General features: G+C 39.0%; 2 protein-coding genes and 1 long non-coding RNA gene across 4 annotated transcripts in view; 1 reads left to right on the top strand and 2 right to left on the bottom strand.

Moving 5' to 3' along the window:
• The window catches only part of LOC307104292, a 47,861-nt gene extending 24,196 nt beyond the window's left edge, over nt 1-23,665 (top strand). The window contains exon 3 of one of the 2 annotated variants that reach the window (XR_013813877.1): nt 23,342-23,665. This is a non-coding gene — a long non-coding RNA (uncharacterized lncRNA). Of the gene's footprint in view, nt 1-15,841; nt 23,062-23,341 lie in introns of those variants that run through there. The other variant, XR_013813878.1, reaches the window with a different exon arrangement.
• On the bottom strand, nt 692-6,124 carry KCNRG (potassium channel regulator). Its single transcript, XM_079779133.1, has 2 exons — nt 5,538-6,124; nt 692-957 (listed from the first exon to the last, which is right to left on the bottom strand). The coding sequence occupies exons 1-2, from the start codon at nt 6,116-6,118 to the stop codon at nt 717-719; spliced, it is 822 nt and encodes a 273-aa protein (XP_079635259.1). The 5' UTR covers nt 6,119-6,124; the 3' UTR covers nt 692-716.
• Nucleotides 7,737-23,740, bottom strand: TRIM13 (tripartite motif containing 13). Its single transcript, XM_079779121.1, has 3 exons — nt 23,703-23,740; nt 23,068-23,137; nt 7,737-8,966 (listed from the first exon to the last, which is right to left on the bottom strand). Exon 3 carries the CDS (start codon nt 8,958-8,960, stop codon nt 7,740-7,742), a length of 1,221 nt encoding a protein of 406 aa, XP_079635247.1. The 5' UTR covers nt 8,961-8,966; nt 23,068-23,137; nt 23,703-23,740; the 3' UTR covers nt 7,737-7,739.
• Between the last annotated feature and the right edge of the window lie 2,737 nt (nt 23,741-26,477).

The raw sequence follows: 26,477 nt of genomic DNA, 5'->3' as shown, positions 1-26,477 counted from the left end.
TGATACATATATAAGAATTCCTACAAGAAGAATCACTAAGTCAAAGTATATGTGTATTTAAATGTTAGTAGAAGTTATTCAAAAAGGTTTTGATCAAATGTAGATGCTAATTAGTAACATATATTATTCCTCTCACTAAATGTTTAGCACGGTACTTTACACTTAGTAATGTTAACACTATTGAGTAGATGAAGCTCATATTCAAGTGAGAAAAATTTGTTTTTATAATGGCATATAAGTCCATACAGAGGAAAGGGAGCCATCTTCATCATCATCATCATCACTAATAGTTACTGAGTGCTTACCATATGCCAGGAAATGTGTTGAGTATATTATCTCCTTTAATCCTCGTATATCCTATAAAATATATACTTATTATCCTCATTTGATAGATGAAGAAGTTGAGACACAAATAGGTTAAATTACTTGCCCAAGCCATATAGCTAGTAAGTGATTAAGCTGGGATTAGAAATCAATCAGCATGACTCCAGAACCCATTCTTGAAAGCTGTATAAATGTTCATGAAAAAGAGAAATGGAAAGAGGCACTGAAGGTGGAAGGAATATGTGGCAAAGCACCAAGTGCACAGTGTTGTTCAGAAAGCAGCAAGCAGTTAGAGTGGCTTAAGCATTGTTGAGGTGTGCTTGCCCAGATATGGTATAGCAGGAGAAAAGAAAATGGCAATTTCCCTTTACTCTAAAAGAGAACAAAAAAACTCATTTCTTTTTCTGAGATTGCTCTGGCATGATGGCAGCCTCTGGTTTCACAGTTTTGTTCATGGTGAGAGCTTCAGGTCTTTTTATCCTTTCAAAACTATAGCATTCAGTTTTGTCTTCAGAGGCTAGTGTTCTATTACCGATCAGATGGAAGCCTTCCATTAATAAAGTGTCAATGAGTAAGCCGAGGACATTAGTTCCATTGGCCAATTTTCGACTATCAGGTTTTATAGAAACATACCTAGAAAACACACACACAAAAAACAACACACAAAAAAAACACACGTTTAGTTATAAAGCATCTCTTTAATAACTAGCAAAACTAAACACATAAATTTGACTTACAACCGCACATAAATGCATCATACCATTTTTATCAGATTTTGTTTTGACACTTCATTTATAAATCCACATCAGTAATTTCAGGGTACTGAAAATAGATATCTTACTATGATTTCCAAAGTCATTTTAATTCTACATTTAGGAATGTAACTGGCACTGATGAATTTTCGTTGAGAAACTATTTTCTGGAGCAAACAATTTGGTCAAACAATAACATTTACTAAACATTGTTTTAATTAAAATAATTTAATTGATTTAGTCATTATAATGAACATTTTATACATTTACAATCTTCCCCCTAGATTTAATTTACCAGCACTGATATTACACATTTTCAGCACTGATATTACACATTTTCTTTTATGACTTATTCCTATCAAATGCATTTTCTCCAGGTAAATCTTATAGATATAAAATATCAAGAAGACTTTATTGTCAATTTTTACTCAATAACTGTAATATTGCAAAGCAAAACATGGGGTCAAAAGGCCTCTGGCTATTTCCTGGGAAACTTGATAGAACCAATCTAAATAATTATAGGAAAATGTATCTGAACTTTTCAGATTGGTTATATGTTGGCTTTAATAATGTCAATATAACATATTCAATAGATATAGCTGTATTACTCCTTTATTTACCATCAAGGATATTTTTATGTCTTTGTGTCCTCCCACCATTTATTTATGAGATGGGAAGAAGAGGCCAACTGAAATTAGTTCTAGGCTGCAACCTAAACTATCTGTAGTTTTATGGGATAAAAACAGCCTTGGGACATCCCTAGCCTCCTTTTAATTATGATTGAAATAGAGTGGCTTATTGTAGTTCACATTTAGAAGCTCATTCTAGGCGAAGGAAGCAATTCAATAATAAAATGTAAGAATTGTAAAACTACCAAGTACAACATATCAAAAAAATGTTTATTGTCCTGGCCAGTATGGCTCAGGGATTAGAGTGTCAGGCCATGGACTGAAGGGTCGCAGGTTCCATTCCTGGTCAATGGCATGTACCTGGGTTACAGGTTTGATCCCCGGCCCCGGTCCCGGTTGGAACCAGCCAATCGATGTGGGAAGCAGCCAATAGATGTGTCTCTTTCACATCAATATTTTTCTCTCTCTCCCTCTCCCTCCCTTCCACTCTCTCTGAAAAAGCAATTTGAAAAATATCCTCAGGTGAGGATTTAAAAAAAAAATGTTTATTATGCCTGATATAGTAAATTTTTAACCTTAGTAAATCATTCCATCTACCCCCAAGTCCCAAATCTTAATTATATAGTCTAGGAACATTTTTCAATGAGAAAAACAGTTATAGAGCATCTCACAAAATAAAGATACAAATAGTATACTGTAGGTTATAACGAAGTGGAATGCATTTGCAAGAAATCACTGAGCCAAAGTACTTAATTCCCTGTGAAGCCAATGAGAAATGACAAATTTCACAGCACCAGAAAAGGATAGGAGAAACCAATGAGAAATAGAAAACAAAATGTGTTTTAAAAACTTAAAAGGCAGTTACACTTTTCCATTTGACCCAGTTTAAAAAATAATAAAAGGCTACTGGGATTCTATGGTCTAGAATCCTGTGACCATAACTTGAGCTTGATAATGTTACCACATCTGCAAGATGCAAGCCAAGTATTTCATTTCTAGTACTGTGAACTTGAGAGATAATAACTGAGTAACCTGTTAGGTTAACAAAATTTAGAGTAGTAAATAACATTAGTTGAACATACCAAACAACTGGATGGCACACCAGACTCCTAGAAGCCATTCAGGCTTATTCTCCACTTTCCACCTTCAAAAAACAACTGAATGGACAGATTCAGACCAGGGAGTGAGCAAGAAATAAAAATGTTTGCCAACTAGGCAGTCATTCTAAGGTGGATCTTTTGAGGCTGGAGGTTTCATCTAGTCATCTGAAATTCTAATAATGTCACCTTATTCAGGTTATCTGTCTCTACTTTGGCACTATAATCTTATATAATAAAAGAGAAACATGGAAATTGACCATACCTCCATGACACCCACCAGCCAATCAGGAGTGAGTATGCAAATTAACCCAACAAAGATGGTGGGTTAATTTGTATACACAGGTGCTGGGTGGAGAGCAGAGAGGGAGAGCTGGCCGTTTGGAGGACTTGGCAGAGCGGGAGGCCGTGGGACAGAGACAGAGCAGGAAGGGAAAACCAAGAGCACGGGGAGCTCCAGGAATTCTGGAAACAGTAGTTCTGGTGGCAGCCCCAGGACTGGAAGTGGGAGCCCAGAGCACAAGGAGCACCAGGAATGCTGGGAATTGTAGTTCTGGTGGCAGACGCGTTGAGGGATCTCCTAGACCAGTGATGGCGAACCTATGACACGCATGTCAGCACTGACATGTGTAGCCATTTCTGATGACACGCGGCCGCATGCCGAGGATGAAACATTTGCTGCTCCTGAGGATGAAACATTTGCGAAATAATGTTTTTTCCTCAAAGTGACACACTACCCGAGTTATGCTCAGTTTTTTGGCGAAGTTTGACACACCAAGCTCAAAAGGTTGCCCATCACTGTCCTAGACACTAGAGCAAAGTGAGCCTGGAGCAAGTTACTGTTGCGGTGGATGATGGAGGGAAAGCAAAGGTGAGAGACATAAGTAAAGTCAGAGTGTCTAGGAAAAATGAAAGGGAAGATATCCTAAAACTTCCAGGAAATCTCCACCAATGAAGCAAAGAAAAAAATGCCTCTATTATTCTGTGAGCAACAAACCAAACTGGGTTGGGGTCTCAGACAACTCGCTCACATGATTGCAAAGACAGACAGAAACTCCCGGATTAGAGTGGGCTCCCAGATTGGAGAGGGTGCAGGTTGGGCTGAGGGACCCACCCCCCACCCACTCCGTGCACAAATCTTCGTGCACCGGGCCCCTAGTATAAAAATAAAATCAAACACTTCTGGGATAGAAAAAATTCTGAACTTCAACTGAAAAGAATACTATTTGGGGATAAAGAAAAGCTTTCAACTTTTAAAACTAGCTTTTGGTTTGGGAATTATCTATTTTGGAAATTTAAATAATACCATTCTCACATTAAGATGAAAACATTTTGTAATATTTCTAAAACATGAACACTTTAATAACAAAGGAGAAACATCTTGATACTGTGTACATGCAAGGATATACCAACCTGAGTTTCTAATCTTGTTCTTCAAGATTACAATTATTTTCTCCAACTGCATAGTTTTTAAAGAGCATTTAAGTATTTCCAGGATATCTTTTTTTTACCTTGCATGTTTCTTCTTAAAACCAATAATACCATTTTTTCTTAGGTTTCCTTAGGATCCCTTTTTCAAGTGATCCTCAAAGATCTTAGTCACTCAAATTTTAAGAAACAAAAAAATTGGTCATTTCCTCTCTATTTATGTCAGTGCCCCACCAACAAAAAGAATGTTGTGCATAGAGATATCTTAAAACCATTTGAGATGAGAGGGTCTTACTTTTCTTCACAATCAGCCTATTACTTTAACTGGCTCTCTTCTCCCAAAATGGCATTTCAACCTCTTTGCAAGGGCAGGAATTATGAAGTATAAAAAGTTAAGAATTATACTGCTCAATGTTCTCCAGTTGCAAGACTGAGGGGTGTCTTATGGATGAGCAAACATTGGTAGTTCCTGATAGCTGCTGCTGAAAAAAAAATCCCCAAATATGCCTACCATTATGTCTCAAAAAAGTAATTTTATGTTAAATACCACAAGTAAAAAAACATATGCAGACTTTTTCTTCCTCCTAAAAATCGAAGCCAATTTTCAGTTAGTAAAATAATGGTGGGACAATATTAAGATAATTTTAAGGGGAAAAAAGATACTGACAGCAGAGTGGAAATTAGCCATAGGGTCAAGAACAGTTGGGGGATAAAGTAATTGACTCAGGAGCAATTATCCTTAACATACTGACGGCCTATCCCAATAGTTTGAGTTGTCTAAGAGTGCCAACGATATAAAAGGATACCAGATTTGCCATGGATTATCTGCCTTAATGGTGTTTAAAAATAAAGTAGAATGGAGAAAAATCAGTAGTCAGATCATAAGGCCTGAAAAAACATAAAGTATGAGGATATCAGGATAAACGGTTGAGCCTTCACTATATGCCAGCCATTATTGGGGGTTAAAAAAAAAAAAGTTTTATTCCTAAGCCAAATTTACTAGCAATGGAACATTTTCTATAAAATTATTTCCTCCTACAACTTCAGTGGCCACAGTCCCAGTTTTCCCTGGACAGTCTTTGTTTATTCCTATTGTCCCACATAATAACAAAACCCTCTTTCACTCTGAAAAGTATCCCAGTTTGGACAATAATTATCTGGTCATTCTGCCCAACTCTACTGGTTTCCCCAAAACAATGAGTCATAATTTATTCCCAGAAAAGTTGTAGGCATGAGAAACTTTCAGTTTTGAGGGGAAACATCAGGAACTGATATAGAAGAGAGAGATGCTTCAAAGTACAAAATACCTGACTCCAGTTTGGTTATCAGTAATGCTGTCCGAGCCACACTGGAAAACCAGGTCATGGTAAGAAGGTCTTTGTGGAGGCAGTGGAAGTAAGGTCATCTGAGGAGGGCAACAGTTACTACTCCAGGTTGGTGCTGAAGGTTGCTCTATAAACACTGTAATCCTCCCAGTTAACATCTCAATTGTTTTGCTGCAAGAGCCAAACACCCTGAAAAAAGCTTGAGTGTTTCGGCTTAGGAAATACACCTGCATAAGAGCAGGTCTTGGCTGTAGCAGGAGTTCTTGGTTTAAGAGATCAACCAGAGGATCAAGTTCATAGAAAAGAGCCTCTCTCTGAAGCCTAAGATAGTCTGAAAAATCAGTAGGTAATATAAGCCGCTGAGTTCTCAAAAAATCTAAGATGAAACTAAATAAAACACCATCTCTGTCCACAAAAATCTGGCCACCATCCATCTTGAATTCTTGGTCTCTGCCATCTAACATTCGTGTTAGCCGAGAGGTAGGAAACTGCTTTATGGTAGAAAATCTTGTTGTGAATATCTTCCCTCCCACATTCAGAGTGACCAGTTCCTGACTACTCATTCTTCCTTTGCCTCAGATTAGAGGGTACAAACCTTCTGCCACAAACTTAAGAACTTGTAAATCAAACTATAACCATAAATGTTGCTAGCTATATATGATTAATAAGTGGAGAGAGGAGAAAATAACAAAAAACAAAGACCTAGATTTCCAGGTAACTACTGTAAAGCAAATAGCGTATCCATAGTTGTGTTTGCAAATTTGAGTTGCTTGGGAACTTACAGTACACAAAATAAAAAAGCAACAGATGAGACACTGTGGACAGTTTAAGAAAAACTGACAATATATAAGGATAGGTGTCAAATAGATCCCTTTCCTGTATTCCATAAAAAGTTCTCCATGAAAAGCTACTGTAAATCTCTATTTAAAAAAAATACTGGGAGCAGAAAAGTACTCCTTCTCCCCAGACTGCTCTCCACTGAATCCTCATGGCAGCGGTTAAGATTTATAGAGAAACATTGTCATTTCTTATCCCTTTAGCAATTTCAATCACAAATTGTTAAGGATGAGACAGCCACTACCTCAACTAGCAAGTTAACTTGACTCTTCTCATAACTAAAATGATTCTTCTGTACTTTAAATGTCAGTGCCATCTTTTTTTCCTATTCCCCTTGTATTACCTCTTCTCAACCAAATTAAAGGACTGGGGTAAAGACACTCTGAGCTTTCAAAGAAATGTCTTGTTCCATGACAGACGTAAGTTATACTAGAGAGCAGTTCTAAGATAAGCTCACTCTTGTTTTCCCTGAATTCTTAACAAGGAAATTAAGTATTCTTTGGGAGATAGGGTAGCTTTACCTCATGTGAACAGATTGGACAGCATTAATGTTTAATGATTACTTTGTACTTTATAGTAGCTGACAGATTGTCTTCGCTATTGTCAAAAGTCTTACTACTCTTAAATTCTTCAAGCAAGTAGTTTGCTTGGTTGTACGGTTGCCAGGATACTTGGGGACAACCCACACTTAGCTGTCAGTAAAAGGAGGCTTTCCCATTTCCTGCTTTTACCATGTTACTTTTTTTAACCTATGCTTTCACTTGTACAGCCACCTAACACTTCTGTAGTTTATCACCGAACTCCTTTAGTGATAAATTTATAATACCTCAGGAGAAAAGGGCAAGCTAAAATCTCCACCCTCTTAAAAATGTACACTTATCACAATATGCCACTTTTTATTTGCACTTTATATGATTTACACTTTAGCAAAAAAGAAAGTCTACCCTTGGCAGAAAAATCTGGAAATCCAATCCACCTGTTTCCTTAAAAAAAAAAAAAATCGCTTTACAAGAGTAGTCTTTATTAGATACAATCACTATTACATTACCTCATCAATATAGTATTACATCATGTGCTCTTTCACCTCCCCTTTTTACATAGCATAAACACAATATTGGGAAGTAATGATACTTATTTCAAAAGCACTCTTTAAAAAGGAAGGAGGGTTCAGGACTGTACAATTAAATTTCACTTTTATCTTTATGCTACCTAATTTGAAAGGCATATGTAAGTTATTACTTTTGAAGTAAAGTATCTGACTGGAATCTTTGACCAAATCTGAACTACCACTCTGTTCTCTAACAAATGTCTAACAAAAAACAGAAAACTATGCACTTAAAACAGATTTTATAATAGTTTATATTTGCACATAAATTCTGCCACATTATTCAGCACCACCAAAGTAAAATTCTTGAATCTTTCACTGAAAATGAAAAATCCATCTGTCACCTGTTCCCAGTAAAAAACTGATTGTTCTACAAAATCAGGCGACTTAGTCAGATAGGAACTGAAGTGTGAAAGATGTTCTTTCCAGGTTGAGAACTCATCAAATAAAGACCATTCTAGGAATATAGTAGGACTGAAGAAAATGAGAAGGCCAAGCAGAATGACTACTACAAACTTATAAAAGCTCCAGGGAATCTTGCCAATGAGTATGCCAGTGTCTTGAGGCAAAGAAAGTTTATCCACATCTACTAGTTTTATGTCTTCCCACTGACTGGTATCAAAGTTCTTCATTAAAGGGCTTGTGGGCAAATTAGAGGGAGGTAAAGGAGTTTCCTTGATTACTTTTATTTTTTCCCTGAATTCCTGCATCTGTTGCAGAAATATGATTGGTTCTGACACATCTTTGAAGGCCTCAGCAATGTTAAAGGCCATTCGTTGTTCCTGTAAGATGGTGTTGAGTTTGTTAATCTCTGGGTCATAGGCTTGCATAACTGCAAGTTTCATGGTCTCAAAGTCAGACAGGATTTCATTCTTCTTTTGATCTAATGTGTGTTGTAACTTCTCAAAAAACTCCTTCACTTTATCTGAATCTTTAGTCAGTAACTGTAGAGATTTCCTTTTGTTAGTTTCCAAGGTATCCAAACGAGAAAGAGCATCTCCCCGACGCCAGGTCTGAAAGCTCTGAAAGAGGGACTCAAAGGCATCCCTTTCCTGAGCATAGGCATCTTCAATAGAACAGAAGACGTGTTTGGTGTGGTCACCACGTGTAGCACAGATTCCACAAATCAGCTGCATATCAGTCAGGCAGAAAATGTTGAGAGGCTGCCCCAAGTGTCCTTTGCACACTGGCATTTTTGGAGAGATCTTGATCTTGTTATACTTCTCCACAATACCCTTCAGGGAGTAATTAACCTGCAGGCTATTGACTCCAGAGGCTGAAGTTTCCTTACGGCATGTGGGGCACTTGAATGGAGATGACCTCCACAATGAGTTCCGCCCAGTCCCCTCTAAGATCCCTTCTAAGCATTTTTTGCAAAAGTTGTGAGAGCAAGGCAAAACTCGAGGATCATCAAACAGACTGCAACAGATTGGGCACGTAAGATCTTCTTCAAGCAGCTCCATCACATCCTACCATAGAGAAATAAACATTTTATTTTATTCCAGTAATCTCCTCCACTTGCACTATGTAATAATTAGAAGAAACTATATTCATATATATTAAAAATAACCTTTCACTGAAATAACAGGGCAAACAAAGGAAATAAGTAAGAAATTTGGGAAGGGAATGCACACCAAAGCAGATTTAATCTGCTGGGACGAGAACACACTCCTTATTAGAAGGGCTCCCTGTACACAAAGCCTTTGTGTGGGCTTCCCAACAAGTCTTTGGCTGAGATGGGTTAGGACTAGGACAACTGCAAGTTGAGCCAGCAGCACCCAAGTGATTGTTTTAAAACAAGGAGCTGACTACTGCTGTCAGAAACAAAGCTACTCAGTGTCTGAGTAGAATGAGTTCTTTAGTCTGGGCCCACAATTATAAAATGCGCTATTTAAAATAAAGCAGCACAGAAATATAAAGCCAAGTATGTATTCTCATGCAGACTTATTTTAAAATGGCATTTTTGCCTGGCCAGTGTGGCTCAGTGGTTGAGCATCAACCTATGAACCTGGAGGTCAAGGTTTGATTTCTGGTCAGGACACATGCCCGGGCTGTGGGCTCGATCCCCAGTAGGGGGTTGTACAGGAGACAGCCAATCAATGATTTTCTCATCGTAGATGTTTTTATCTCTCCCTCTGCCTTCCTCTCTGAAATCAATAAAAAATATAGATAAATATGGCATTTTTCCTTTTCAAAGGCAAAATTACAATTATTAAAATGATAGGTAAAGACATAAAATGAGAGAGTTGCAATTCATTCTTCCTTAGAGAATTAAATGCATTTTTAAAATAGCAGAGCAGTAATCAAAGCCATCTTGTACTATCTAGAGCACCAGTTTTCAAAATGTGGTGGACAGAAACCTGGGTATCACTAAGATTCTTTCAGGGCATCCGTGAGGTCAATACTATTTTCATAATAATAATGAGATGTTACTTGCTTTTGGCACCGTGTTAACCACTGCACTGTAAAAGCAATGGTGAGGCTGCTGGAAACTTAGCAGGAATCAAGGCAATACATAGTACCGAACTGTATTGTTGAGTCTGTATTCCTCTCACCACCACATCAAACTGGGGGTAGCCAGTTTCATTTAAGAATGTTCCTGATGAAGCAGGAACAAGTATTCATTTTATTAAATCTTGATCCTTGTATGATAAAATAGGAAGTAAACACACAGCATTTCTGCCACATACCAGCAGATAATTGCCTGGAGGAAAAACACTTATGTGACTGAGTTGCAAGTTGAAATGAACCAAATGTTTTTGTCATGGAACACCTTTGTTACTTGAAAGAACAAGTAATAAAACTATGGCCATTTCAATTTAGGTATCTGGCAGACATCTTGAAAATGAATAAAATGAGCCTATCACTTCAAGGGAAAAAACAGTATTTCTTCCCAATGATAAAAGTTGAGTTTTTTGGTGAAAACTAAACCTTTGGAAATCATTGTCCTTTAAGAGCTTGATAAGTTCCCATTAATTAAAGACTTTTAGTGAGAGAAATGGTGATAATAATAAATATGGGGGTTTTTTAGTGGGAAGATTACTATATGATAAAATATGTCAAGATTTGCACAACACAGTGAATGAACAAGTTCAATCACCAGTGCATGTTACAAATTACGCATGGGTGAAAGATCAAAAGACCAAATATATTTTAAAAAATATTTCAGATTCCATACTGCAACTTAACCTTTAAGAAACTACTGCTTGCTGACTTATGGTACAGTACCAAAGATCCCCAATTATCAGAAAAGGCTATTAAAATATTCCTCCCCTCACCATCTACATATCTGTGCAAGGTCAGATTTTATTTTCTTTATTTCAGCCAAAAGAACTTACTACAGCAGAGGCAGATAAAAAAGACTCCAAATATTTTCTATTAAACAGTAATTCACCCAAGTGGTTCAGTGGTTAAAGCATAGGCCTGCACACCTGAGGGTCAAGGTTCGATTCCCAGTCAAAGGCACATACCCTGGGTTGCAGGTTCCAGGTTCAATCCTTCCCCCCTGGTTGGAGCATGTGGGAGGCAACCAATTGATGTGTCTCTCTTACATCGTCTCTCTCTCTCTCTCTCCTTTTCTCCCTCTTCCCCTTCCCCTCCCATCCACTCTCTCTCAAAATCAATGGAAAAATATCCCTACTCTGGTAAGGAATAAATAAATAAATAAATAATAATTCATTAAAGAGACCTATATGTAAACCAATGCCACTCTTCTCACAAATGTCTCGAAAAAGTTGTTTTTCACAAATTATTTATGTTAACATGTAATAGATTTATCTTGCTATTTAAATTAGTATCTTAAATTTTTTTCATTTATAATACAGTAAATACCTACTGTACTGTACACGTAAACAAAAGCTTCTCAATGCAAAGCTTATTTATTTTTATATGAACGTTTTAAAACTTCTATCCTAAAATTTTTAAATAATGCTATAAATGTCCTCATTCAGTTGTAGTTAGGGATATACACACACACACACACACACACACACACACACACACACACACACACATATATGTAATGTTACCACCAAAGTAATAAAAAACAGGGTCTAACATTCAGAAGGCCATCTTATAATAAAAAATAAGTAAATAATTTTTAACAGTAATTTTAAAAGTCACAATTAGAGTTACAATCCAGAAGATAAATAGTATTTAAAAGATAAGCTGAGCTTGCAGGGATAATCAGTTTATGGTTTTATGTTAAGTTGTGAAAGATATACTAATATACTAGTATGTAGAACTAAAGCAAAGATTATTCTGTCAAATTTAGTGTCATATGGCAAATGTGTGATGAGCTGATTTTTCAGAAACTCTTTTGTGAGACAAATCATACAACCTTTGAAAAGCATTGGAAGAGAATAGCTATGAAGACTGTTGTGCTAGCTGTAAAACACTGACTCTAGTCAGGAGGGAAAACTTGAATATCCTCCGATCCTAGTCCTGGTTCCACACTTTATCACTTCTATCATCTTTCACCTATGAATTCTATGCTAAGGCTAGATTTTGGAGTATGCAGTTAAAATAGGAAATTAGCAGGTTTTACTTATCCTTGCCAGGTTAATATTTCCAGTGAATCCTATTCAAGCATGGAAGGAAGGAAGGAAGGGAGGGAGGGAGGGAGGGAGGGGGTGGGGGAGAGGGGAGGGGAGGGGAGGGGAGGGGAGGGAAGGGAAGGGAAGGAAGAAGGAAAGAAAGAAGGAAAGAAAGAAGGAAAGAAAGAAAAAAAGGATGCCTGGCTGGGATGAGGAGAAGAAAAAGAGCAACAATGGCAAAGAGAAACTTTGAAGAAAACTGAGAAGGATACTGCAATAGGAGCCAAAAAAGAATTTTAAGGCAATTAAGCATGATGAAAAGTAAAAAGGAAAATGACAGAGGAAAATTTAGAAATAATAAACAGTCATCTCGAAGCCATAATCAACTTACAACTCTTAAAATGAACCAGAGAAAAAAATTACTATTTGCAAAGTCCCTTTTTTATAAATTGCATCAAAATTATGATAGACCCTATTGTTCCATTTTTAATAATATAGCATACAAATTTTGGTTTATAATTTAAAGATTCTTATTTTCATTCACTTTAAATACTTTTACTTTCTCATCACTTAGCTTTATACTCAAAACTTTCTCTATGACAAAACTATGTGACCCGCCGAAACTGGTTTGGCTCAGTGGATAGAGCGTCGGCCTGCGGACTGAAAGGTCCCAGGTTCGATTCCGGTCAAGGGCATGTACATTGGTTGCGGGCACATCCCCAGTAGGGGGTGTGCAGGAGGCAGCTGGCCAATGTTTCTCTCTCATCTATGTTTCTAGCTCTCTATCCCTCTCCCTTCCTCTCTGTAAAAAATCAATAAAATATATTTTTTAAAAAAACAAAACAAAACAAAAAACTATGTGACCACTTCCATAGCTGACTTTTAGAGGAAACTGAGACATAATATTCTAATCCAAGAAACTATGGCAAGTTTACTGCCTCAAAAGTTTTAAATGAAACCCTGTCCGGTGTGGTTGTTGGTTGGAGCATGGTGCCATACACCAAAGGGTGACTGAGGGAGGCAACCAATGGATGTTTCTCTCTCTCCCTCGCCCTCTCCCAACTTTCCTTCCGCCCTTCCTCTCTGAGTAAAAACTAAAAGTTTTAAATGAAAAGACACAGTAAGATTTTAGTCTCACTACCTGAAGAGTATGCTTTACAGTAAAGGAATTTATAGAATTTTCTTAACTTTAGAATTTTCTAACACATAAAATCTGAAGAAATCAATAAAGCTTTGAAGAAACTAAAGTACGCAGCTCCTCTTTTGGGGGCTAATTTTCCTAATAGAGAAGATAAGCTCTACTAACATCAAGAAACTATGTAAACAAAATTATTGTTCAGTCATAAATTTTGACTTAACCAATGTCAAATTAAGTGTATAAAGGCAACAGAGTTTCCCAAGATTCATTTCTTTTTTTGACTATGTTTCTGGATATCAAAATGTCTCAACTGTGAAGCACCAAAATCTGTTTTCCTAACAAATATTTACCAAGTTTTGTTATTTTTAAAATCCTCACCCAAGGACATGCTTATTGATTTTTAGAGAGAGGAAGGGAGAGAGGGAGAGGGGGAGGGTGAAACATTAATCCCATAGCCAAATGCACCCCAACCAAAGTATATGCCTTGACTAGGAATTGAACCTGCAATCTTTTGGTGTACAGGACCAACCAAGCCACACTGACCAGGGCAAAAATTTCCCAAGTTTTATAGCAACAACGAAAGTAAATGAATATATACCTTGTTGTCTACCACCTCTTTGTTTTTCAACTATGTATTTCTGACATATTTATAGTTTAAATATACTTTTTCATTTATATAAGTAAAATTCACTCTTTGGAGTACAGTTCTATTAATTTTGACAAATACACAATTGTATAACAGAACCACAGATTTAGTTTTAAGCAAATTTTCAAGGTATCTCCACTAAAGGAAAACTACATTAACAATTCTACCAGGAATGGTTATATAGATATAGCTTCAACAGTCTCTGTAAATATAAAACAAAACAAAATATTAAAAATGGAAAAGCTAATACAAAGGAATGGAGCAATAAAATAGATATTAAAGCTGTCTGTGTGTATTAAGACTTCTCCCTCCTACAAGTCCTTTGTTTTTAAAAATCAACCCAAAATCATTACAATGCAAAAGGTGTTCTTTTATTCATTAAGCAAAAGTTAATTTTAATAAAAACCTATTTATTAAAAGAAACATTCCTATAAAATTTTTAAATTTCATTGGTTGATAGCAATATAAAATTGTTCAAAATATTACCCATGATTTCTTTCCAAATCCCATTAAGAACAAAAAGAAAAACCAATATATTATACTTCATATCTTACAGATTTAAACCAAATTTCCACACCCCCCCCCTTTTTTTTATAAATATATTTTAATGATTTTCTTACAGAAAGGAAGGGAGAGGGCTAGAGAGTTTGAAACATTGATGAGAGAGAAACATCAATCAGCTGCCTCCTGCACACCCCCTCCTGGGGATGTGCCCGAAACTGAGGTACATGCCCTTGACCGGAATCGAACCTGGGACCCTTGAGTCCGTAGGCCGACGCTCTATCCACTGAGCCAAACCAGTTAGGGCTTTTGAGGCATCTTTGAATTCAGGAATTTCAAAACAGTATCCAAATACCTAACAAGTAACTAGATAACAAATACTGAAATTGAGTTCACAGACAAAGCTAAATATGAGAAGCTCTACTACACTGAGATACCAATCTTCTCTTGGAACAATGCTAGAATAAAAGGGATCACCTTTTTTTCTTTTTTAAATCACTTCCCCTAAGCACACCAATTAAGCTTATTTTCAAGTAGTATAGTGTATTCTATTTTATATGAGATCCATTAATAATGCTTTCTTGAAACTTAATAAGGATCCAATAAATAATTATTGAATGTAAGTAAGGATATTTTTTTTTCTGAATATTTGAAAATTTTCACAATTAAAAAGTTGGCAGAGCCCTGGCTGGTGTGGCACAGTTGGTTGGAGTGTTGTCCTATTACACCAAAAGGTGGCTTGTTCAATACCCAGTCAGGGCACAAAACCAGGTTGCGGGTTTGATCCCTGGTGGGGGAGCATGCAGAAGGCAACCAATCAATGTTTCTCCCTTTCTCTCTCTCAAAAACCAACAAAGTAGCCTGGCCAGTATGGCTCGGTGGTTAAATGTGGACCTATGAACCAGGTCTCAGTTAGATTCCCAGTCAGGGAACATGCCCGGGTTGCAGGCTTGATCCCCAATGGGGAGCATGCAGGAGGCAGCTGATTGATGATTCTCTCTCATCATTGATGTTTCTCTCTCTCTACCTCTCCCTTCCTCTCTGAAATCAATGAAAATATATTTAAAATAAATAAATAAATAAATAAATAAATAAATAAATAAATAAATAAATATCAATAAAGTAAAATGAAAAAAGTTGGCAAAAAAAGAAAACTAAAAAGGATAGCCAATTATAAGAAAACCATACTGAGCTAAAAAAGCAAAACTTCAGAAATATTAAATATGCTAAGCATCACAAAGAGCTTAATCTGGAATAGTATATTCAAATTAAAAAATATATTATTCAGAATCTCTGAATACAGGTCTGTGAGGAGACTGACATACTCTATTTGTCTGGCTCTTAGTCAGTGACCTTTGACAAAACATTTACACATACTAGTTTCTGTCCTCATTGTACAACTGTTTTGAAAAGTAATAATATGTGAAAATTATTTACAAAGCTTTTAAGTACTTTATGTCAATGTGTTATTACACTTCATTCTGGCTTTTACAGACCATTTCATAACTTACTTAATCAAAACAGGACAAAGTGCTGAGAAACCAAGATGGAAGCATAGGTAAACACCTATACTGCTGCCTCGCACAACAATTTCAAAACTGCAAATGGAAGACAGAGCGGACATCATCCAGAACCACCAGAAAACTGGCTGAGTGGAAATTCTACAACTAGAAGGAAAGATAAAAGGACACTGTGACCCAGAGGAGTAGTGGAGGACAGGTGCGGAGACCCGTGCATGCAGAAAGGGCGGGCGGCTGAATACGCAGCTGGCTGACTCGCGGCACTCAGAGACTCGCGGCGCTCTAGCTTCCTCGTTCGGGAGGAAAACAAAACCTCCTGACTGCACTGAAATCCAGTTCCAGGTGACACTTTGGGTACCCAGACTCATTCGGGGAGAAACTGGACTGTCTGGCAGCAGGCGAAACTCAGGGCAGCCTTCTCTCAGAGGTGCGTGCAGCCATTGCCGCGGGACACTGAGACACAGGGGCCTTGTAGGGCGGGGCTGACAGGAAACCAAGGCTGTCTGCTCAGCCCTGAGACTACATCCCATCCAAGCTGAGCACAGAAGCTCTCCCAGTGGAGACACAGCTGATCCTCACAGCCAATTGGCCTGGAGGTCAACTCCCCCCAGTGATATTAACAACAACCTAGGCTTAACTACAACAAGACTGCACACACAGCCCACAAAGGGGTGCACCAAGAGTGTCCACCTCAGGTAACTGGGGAGGCTGAGCCACTGGGCCCTGCTAGGACACCTAGCAAACAAGCCACTCCATCAACTCAGGGAAGCAGCCAAAATGCCGAGACAAAGAGGCAGGTCACAAATGAAGGAAATGGAGGAAAGTAAATGACTGGATATAGAGTTCAAAACCACGGTTATAAGGTTTTTCAAGAATTTCCTAGAAAAGGCTGATAAATTTAACGAGACCCTCCAGGATATGAAAAAGGATCAACTAGAAATTAAGCATACACTGACTGAAATAAAAAATATTATACAGAGACCTAAAAGCAGACTAGAGGATTGCAAGAACCAAGTCAAAGATTTGAAATACAAAGAAGCAAAAAACACTCAACCGGAAAAGCAAAAAGAAAAGAGAATCCAAAAAGTTGAAGATAGTGTAAGAAGTCTCTGGGACAACTGCAAGCATACCAACATCAGAATTATGGAGGTCCCAGAAGGAGAGAGAGAGCAAGATACTGAAAACCTATTTGAAGAAATAATGACTGAAAACTTCCCCCACCTGGTGAAAGAAATAGACTTACAAGTCCAGGAAGCACACAGAACCCCAAACAAAAGGAATCCAAAGAGGACCACACAAAGACACATCATAATTAAAATGCCAAGAGCAAAAGACAGAGAATATTAAAAGCAGCAAGAGAAAAACAGTTAGTTACCTACAAGGGAGCACCCATACAATGTCAGCTGATTTCTCAACAGAAACCATGCAGGCCAGACGGGAATGGCAAGAAATATTCAAAGTGATAAATAGCAAGAAACTACAACCAAGATTACTCTACCCAGCAAAGCTATCATTCAGAATTGAAGGGCAGATAAAGAGCTTCACAGATAAGAAAAAGCTAAAGGAGTTCATCACCACCAAACCAGAATTATATGAAATGCTGAAAGGTATTGTTTAAGAAGAGGAAGAAGAAGAAAAAGATAAAGATAAAAATTATGAACAACAAATACGTATATATCAACAAGTGAATCTAAAACCCAAGGGAATAAAAAATCTGATGAACAGAATAAACTGGTGAATATAATAGAATCAGGGGCATAGAAAGGGAGTGGACTGACAATTCTTGGGGGAAAAGGGGAGTGTGGGGTGCGGAAAGAGACTGGACAAAAAGCATACACCTGTGGGATGAGGACAGTGGGGGGGAGGTAAGGGCAGAGGGTGGGGTAGGAACCTGGTAGAGGGGAGCTATGGGGGGGGGGGGGGGGGAGAGGAACAATTGTAATAATCTGAACAATAAAGATTTATTAAATTAAAAAAACAAAGATTAAGATTTCCAATATCTCAAAAAAAAGAATATTAAAGTTAAGATATCGCATATTTCTGTGTCTAAAAATAGTTTATCTACCCCAGCCAGGTGGCTGAGATGGTTGGGGCATCATCCCGTACACCAAAAAGGTGGTGGGTTCGATCCCTAGTTGGGGTGCATTCAATGTTTCTCTCTCTAAAAAAAAAATCAATAAACATATCCTTGGGTAAGGATTAAAAAATAATAAATAAAATAGCTTACATAATTGTTATGTAGCTCTTGCAAACACAATACAAAAGTTAACTATGAATCCATATAGACTAATTAGAAATTTCCCTCCAGATATTTCTAATCAGATTCCTAGTAAACAAGGCAAAATGAAGCTAGTACAGAAGGTCCACCAGCTTGGAAGGCCCACCTACCAGAAAGTTCAGTTTTCAGTTTTTGGACTAAGGTGATATTCTCAAAAACTGGTTGTTCCCTAACTAGTTCAGATCACTCAGAAAAACTGGGGGTGTGTTTTTTTCCTCTCTTTTCTTCATTCTCTTATATGTACCACTATTTCACCTTGGCTCTTTCCTTTGTTTCTTCTTCTTTTAACTCATCATCTTCATACTTGTTTCAATGAGTAAAATCTCCGATTTCCTCTTATTCTTATTTCCCACCCTTTTCATCTTTCTTTCCCTTTTTTACTTTTCCCTGTGACACCTTATAATTACCCAAGATATTATTCTACTAAGACCCAATATACAAAATTCGTACACAAGGGGAGGGGAGGTGTCCCTCAGCCCCGGCCTGTTCCCTCTTGCAATCTGGGACCCTTCAGGGGATGTCCAACTGCCAGGTTAGGCCTGACTGGGCCTAAACCGGCAGTCGGACATCCCTCTCGCAATCCGGGACCCCTTGCTCCTAACTGCCTGCCTGCTTGCTCCTTACCACTTGGCTCGCAGCTCCTTAGTGCTATTGTGGAGGCAGGAGAGGCTTCCGCCACCACCACTGCGCTTGCCAGCCCTGAGCCTAGCTTCTGGTTGAGCAGTGCTCCTGCTGTGGGAGCACACTGACCACCAGGGGGCAGCTCCTGCATTGAGCATCTGCCCCCTGGTGGTCAGTGCGCATCATAGTGACCAGTCATTCTGGTCGTTCCGCTGTAATGGTCGCTGGGCTTTCATATAGATAGATAGATAATCCTGTAAGTCTGCAGTATTAAATCAGTAGAGTTTTAAGATACCTAATAGATATCATTATCCCATTTATGTACAACTACTGAAAAATCTGTATGGACTCTAAATGGTGTTGAATCCCATTCTCCCCCACTGAGATGAAATCAATTTGAATAAACTGTGTGTCTGAATTGCAGGGAAATATACATACAGACTAAATTATTCTCCTATTCTGGTACCAACCAGACCCAGAGATTTATCTTTACCTGTTAATAGTTCAAATCAAGTTAATTTAAGTTCCAACTACTGACTTCTGCAAAAGTTGTAAGAACCAGAAATGTCTGGTTTTTCTCCCAGAAAAACAGGTTTATATGAAGGTGGCAAATTCTTATCCATAAAACAAATTGTCTTCTTTACAACCATAAACTTGGCAATCATTGACCTAAATTATTATCCCAACAGGTTGGTACCTATTAAAAGATTCTATCATCTAACTCTGTATCTGAGGTTAATTCCAGTCTTCAGAAAGTGCTGCCAAAGTCTAGCATTCAATAGACACCTAGCTAGGTGTATTAGATAAAATTATTCACTGCACCAAGTGAAAATAGGCATTTAGTACATAACTGACAAGTACCACCTACCAACTAATAAGAACTTATTTTTGAGATGACTATTGGAAATGTAATTGGTGTGAACAATGTTCATTTGTTCAGTGTAGAATGATATACACATATTATTCTACAGTATATATCAAGTTGAAAGCTAATGGTACTAAACTTAAAGCAATTTTTAGGTTGGCTATATTATACATGTTAGCACTCCATGCTTATGCCACAGGAAATACAATAATTTAAACTATCAGCAAAAAATTTTCAATTCAGCCTTTGCTTAAAAATGTATATATTTACATATATAATGAGGTTAATTTAAGATTTCATGTTGCCTGGCCAGTGTGGCTCAGAGGTTGAGCACTGACCCATGAACCAGGAGTCATGGTTTGATTCCCGGTCAGGGCACCTGCCCAGGTTGCAGGCTCAATCCCCAGTATGGGGCATCCAGGCAGCTGTCAATCAATGATTCTTTCTCATCGTTGATGTTTCTATCATTCTCTCCCTCTCCCTTCTTCTCTCTGAAATCAATAAAAACATATCTTTAAATGAGGGGGAAAAAAAGAGTTCATGTTATGGGAATTTGCTTTTAGAAGGCTTAACTTGAATATAACTATTCTGTATGAAAGTTCACTTTTATTTGGTTAACTGTAGCAAGAGGTGGACACAGCAATCTATTCTAGTGCTATTCTAGTTATCTAGTACCAGCCCAAAGTAATGACAATGGCAATGTCTTTTATGAATAACAAAAATGGATAGTCCAAGGTTCTAACAATATTTATAAAGATTAAATATAAACCAAAAGTCAATTCCTGCCCTAAATCCAGAAATATAGCACATTTACAAAGATACTGTTACTCTAAAACAGGGTTGGGACCTTTTTCTGCCAAGGATCATTTGGATATTTATAACATCATTCACAGGCCATACAGAATTACCAACTTAAAAATTAGCCTGTTATATTTGGTCAAACATTTAATTAACTCACCTGTAATACCTTGGCAGGGCCAGACCAAATGATTTCGTGGGCCATGTGACCCATGGGCAGGCCATTCCACAGCCCTGCTCTAAAGGTATGATTAATACCTTATAAAAGACATATAAAGTTGATACCATACTGAAGTTTGGAGAGTCTATCCATGCAATTAGCTTTTATGTCTTTCTTAAAGTACAGGAGAAAAAAAAATCATAATTAAATTAGCAAGAAATAACTGCTATTATTATTTTGGTACATTTCTTCTAATATTATTTTGGCATATTTCTTCCAATCGTGTGTTTGTACACATACACATATTAACAAAACTGATAGCATAACACAATTTTATATCCACTTTTTTCTCTTATTTTATCATATGCATTTCTCCCATCACTATATATCCTTCTAAAACATGCTAGTATATCTTATGAATATGCTTATTGGTTATTTTTCTGGTATTACAACATTTAAATGCACATCTTGTAGAAAAGTCTTGGTACATAGCTCTGATTATTTCCTTTGACAATTCCTTTAAGTGTATTGTTGGGTGGGCTCAAAGATTAGGAACATTTTTAAGGCTCTTGAAAAGACTGCCAAGATTCCCTCTAGAAAGGGTACACTACTTTATGAACTCTAACCAAACAGATGAGAGGGCCTCACCTCTCCATACAGTTCCTAACCTTACAACAGAGCCATACTTTTATAGAGCTTAATTAAAAAAACAAGGCATACTTTACCATGTCTATCCAAGTTTAAAATATAAAACAGTTTAAGGCAGTTAATATTAGTATGTGTCTGTGTATTACTGATATATATAGGAAATATAAAAGTTATGGGGAAGGAATAAAATAGAAGTACTGAGCTTAAAAACAATTTAGAGATCATCTAAGCACCTAACCTTAAAAGTGAAAAAAGAAATACCTCCTTTCCCCTCATCCCCAGGAGATTTCTCAATCATACTCAGCAAGCTAGGCACAGGATCTAAGTTTTCCCATTCTTACATCTTAGCACTATCCAAGAAGTAGGCCAAGAATTTAGTACCCTCATTAATAAAATGGAGAAGTTTAATCATAGGCTCTCTAAATCCCTTATAAAATTCTATGACTTTTACAATTTAGATTGTTACAGGTTCCCCAGCAAAGGGGAAAGAACACTGAACCTGCTTCTAAATACCTAGGTTTATCAGGGGTGAGAAACATCTGGCCCGAGAGCCATATAAGGCCAGAAAAATCATTTGTTCTGGTCCTGCCAAGGCATTAGGGGTGGGTTAATTAAATGTTTGACCAAATATAACAAGCAAATTTTAAATTGATAATTTTGTATGGCCCACGAATGATGTTATAAATATCCAAATGGCCCTTGGCAGAAAAAAGCTTCTCCACCCCTGGTTTAACTACCAGTTTTACCCTTCACAGAGTAAGGATTTTTATAGTACCTTCATAATGTCCTTGGAAAGATTAAGTGACAATCTTGTAAACTGCTAAACTATATAAATATAGCGGTTTAATTACATATGTTTACAAACACTGTAAATACATTTAAAGCATTATGTTCCAGCATGAGTGTATTAACCAAGAATGTTCCTAAAATAGAGCTGGACTCTTGAACTGTAATTTCAAGGGAGAGCATAGCAAGTATTACATAGGATAACAGCTACAAAGCAATATCATGGAAATGGGCATATCTGAACAAAAGCTGTAACAGAAGTAAGGCAAGGTAACCACCCTATCATAAACGTAGAAAATGAAGAGAATAATCTGGTACGTTATGGGAAGACTTAGCAGGGAGGTTTAGTACATCAGCTGGTGCAAAAAAAGATGGTATTTTTAGGGAAAGATGGGAAAGCCTAAAGAAATGTATCTTCTTTTTGTGCAAGATAAGTATAACCCGTTAATCAACAGCTACATCAAATTCTACCAAAGGGAGTGCCTATGTAAATGAAATTCTGCTTTTAAAATATCTATTATATAGTCAGAAAATTCAAGCCCTGTTGTACAAGCTCTAGCAGCATGGCATAGGAGAAGGAAAAAAAAACATAAAAAAGCAAAATGCTGCTGAAGCCTCCCATTGCAATATAAACCTCTGGATTAAAACACATATCAGGCTGAAGCCGGTTTGGCTCAGTGGATAGAGCGTCGGCCTGCGGACTGAAGGGTCCCAGGTTCGATTCCGGTCAAGGGCATGTACCATGGTTGCGGGCACATCCCCAGTAGGGGGTGTGCAAGAGGCAGCTGATCGATGTTTCTCTCTCATCGATGTTTCTAACTCTCTATCCCTCTCTCTTCCTCTCTGTAAAAAAATCAATAAAATATATTTTTAAAAAAACACATATCAGGTAATTGCCACATAAAGAATTTCCAAATCTGGAATCTTTTTTTTTTTTTAAGTTTTGACAAAATACTTAAAGACAAAAGTCACCCATGAGGGTACATCTTACCCAATTTTAAAAGGTTCTGGGCCTAAAGGAAATGGGAGTTTTTTTTGTTGTTTTTTAATGAAGGGAAATGTGTTGTAGTTTACCTCTGTCCCTGCAAGCAGGTGTATTCTTCTGGGTGACTATCTCCCAGGTTGTGACTGACAAAGGAGGCTACTGCAAAGAAAGAACAAAGAAGAGGGTGTTAGGCATTAATTCGCACAGGATTCTTAGTCTTAACCATCAGTTTTTTTCAATTGTCCCCCACAAACAAAACCAGTCTGCTAAGACTTGGTGAAAGCCAGGAGCATGGGGGAGGCTGGAGATTTCTGTACTAAGAAGCTTCTCGGTTGTGGTTCACGGTCGCCTTCTCTTTTCTAGGCGGCAGCGAGGTGCAGGCAGTGCAGCCGGCCTGCTCGGTAGCGGAGCAGCCTCCGGGAGGAGACCCACACCGCCCCGGGCCACCCACCGCTCGCCGCCCCTCCCCGCCCCCGGTCCCGGCTCCCCGGAGCTCTCGGCCAGCCCCTCGCCCCCCGCAGGTGCCTGCCCGGCCGGAACGAGCCCCACCCTGGCAGCAGCTCGGGCCCCCCGCTCCCCGAGAGGAGCACGGCGGCCGGCACTCAGCTAGGACCTCGGGGGAGGAAGGGGCCCTGCCTGGGGCCGCGCGGACGCCCATCTCCCAGCGGCAAAACGGACTCGTGGGGCCTACCGGGCCCGCCCCGCCGCCCTCCTCCCCCGGCACCTCGGTCCGCCTCCCGGGTCGGGATTCGCCTTTGTTCCGCCTCCCGGGTCTTGCCTTTCCCGGGGAGAAGGAGAGGGTGAGGGGCGGCAGGAGTCCTTCCGGCGCCTCCACCCGCCGCCGCCGCAGCGCTCCTGGGAGAGGGGCGGGTCCCGAGCGGCCGCTCCGCCCAGGGGGCTGCGCGCGCCGGGAGCGCCGGGCCGGCGGGGGGCGGGGCGGGGCGGGGCGGAGAGGGGGCCCCGCCCAGAGCGCGCGGACGCGGCCGTCGGTGCGGTTCCAGGGGCGCCGGCCAGGAAGCCAGCGTACAGCAAGATGGTTGGGTTTGGATTGTTGTACTTTTTTTTTTGTTCGTTGCATTTTAAGGAACAAAAAAAAAAGCCCAACCCTTCACGCCACTTCATTTGCATCTCTCAAGACCCGAAGCCCGGCCACAGCGGCCTGCGGGGCGGAAGACTGCTGTGGGCCCCGCACCCCACAACCGGCTTGGTGGGACGGGCACTCCTGTTGGGACCAAAGCCAGGGCTCTGGTCAGGGTTCCAGCCGGAGCACAACCAAAGTGAAGTGAACTGTTGACCCCCCCCTCCTCCCCCCCAACCTTGCACCTGTAACTTTTCAGGCTTTAAGCTGAACACTAAGTGGCTCAAATCTATTTAAGATTTTCATTCAGGAAAAACACCACTGTTCTTTCCTTCAGAGAGAAGGAAGAACTTAAAATTAGCTTTAATTTAATGAGCCACTAACGGCTTTTCAGTCACTAACCTAACTCACTGTTCTGATGTGCAGCACTCTGTATACGGACCTTATCCTCCTATATAATAAAAGCCTAATATGCTAAGTGTCTAGTCATCCGTTCAACCAATCAAAGCGCAATATGCTAATGACATGCTAAGGCCATTCAACTGTTCGCTGTGACATGCACTGACCACCAGGGGGCAGACGCTTCAACCGGTAGGTTAGCTTGCTGCTGAGACTGGCCAGACACGCCCTGGAGCCCTCCCGTGGTCCCTTCCCGGCCCTGATTGTGCACTGGTGGGGTCCCTCGGCCTGGCCTGTGCCCTCTCGCAATCCTGGACCCCTAGGGGGATGTTGGAGAGCTGGTTTCAGCCCAATCCCACAGGCCAGGCCAAGGGACCCCACTGGTGCACGAATTCGTGCACCAGGCCTCTAGTCTATATATATATATATATATATCAGTAAAAGCCTAAGTGACTAGATGATCGAACAACTGGAATGACAGCTCGACCGACACTATGATGCATAATGACCACCAGGGGGCAAATGCTCAATGAAGAGCTGCCCCCTGGTGGTCAGTGCACTCCTACAGCCAACCTCCCGGGGTCCATCCCCCCTGGCCAGCCCCTCAATAGGCCTCGATCCCTGGGCAGGCCAAGGGACCCCACCCATGCACAAATTTGTGCACCGGGCCTCTAGTCTACTATAAACATATTAAGCATTTAACCAATGAGCAGTTATAAGAAGTATACAAAGATGAAGGAATGGCTTCTCCAAATTTTATAATCTGGGGGAAGTGAGACAAGGGCAAAAATCACAGAATATGCCCTGGGGTTGAGTTCACCAGGTGGGGAAGTCTGGGCTTAGAATTTGGGGGAAAGGTATTCGAGGCCTACCATACACAGAACTTGGGCCCCATGACTAATAAATGTTTTGCTCAAACCCCATAAAAAGCACCTCCCTATTATTCTGAGATGTCCAGTTCCTCACCATGCCCAAGGTCCCTTAAATCCAATTTTGTCTTTCTAGAACGTTGCTATATTTATGTCATTTAGCCTTCATAAGAACACTGTGGGATGGAAATTATCCTTTCTATAGATGAAGAAAGGGATGAAGGGAGTTCTCTGAGGTAAATAAGAAGCAGAGCTAAAGTTAGGTTCCAGGTTTAGGTTCTTTCTATAGCACAGTAACTGTCAGTGCCAATAAAAACTGCACCCCAGTCTCCTATATTAGTATTATTTTTAAAGCTTGATTTATAGAAACATTTTAAATATCTCACTATTAAAATGATACAAGAGAGAAATTTATGTTATTAACACATAAATCACAATTTATCCTTAATGTAATTGTATAATACATATTTATATAGTTCTAATTAATAAACTTCTGCCAAACTAAATGTAAAACACTGGTTAAACATGCATAGAAACCTCTAGATTGTTTTTTTAAAAATTACTAAGAGAATATTATATATTTAAACTCCTAAGTATAGAAAAATAAGGAAGGAAGACTGGCCTCTCTCTCTTCCCATGATCCTAAAAAAACATCAGTCAGGGGATCTCACATATAGTATAACTAGAAATGAGAGTAACGGTGGGCGAGATTAAAACATATACACAGTTTACATCCTTCCTGGAAGAGCACAATGTAACTAGATCCTGTTAGAGATAACATTGAGGGATTGTCAAAATTCTGTCACACTGGAATTTCCTTCTATTGACTGGTCTTCAAATAAGTAAACTAACAACTAAAGATTGGAATTAACGCATCAGCACAGTAATAAGACTATGGATAAAGTCTTATTTCTTTCTGTCACTTGTGGTAAGTATATTTATACGTAGAATTTCATATATACATAATCTTACTTGTTGCATTGTTTTATTTCATGCTGTTGTTTTTGTGCTGAGCCTTGACAAAGATAAAAAATGCTGCTTTCTTTCCACCTACCAAGACATGAGAGCAGGTGCTCCATAAAAAATAAAAAAAAAAGGGACAGTGCCAATTTGGTGTACACTGAAATATAAATTTTCAGAGTGGGGAACATCT

The sequence above is a fragment of the Cnephaeus nilssonii genome, assembly GCF_951640355.1.
Source record: "Cnephaeus nilssonii genome assembly, chromosome: 8".
Classification (NCBI taxonomy): Eukaryota; Metazoa; Chordata; class Mammalia; order Chiroptera; family Vespertilionidae; genus Cnephaeus; species Cnephaeus nilssonii.
Note: the sequence above shows the minus strand (reverse complement) of the source record. Positions and strands in the feature narration are given on the sequence as shown.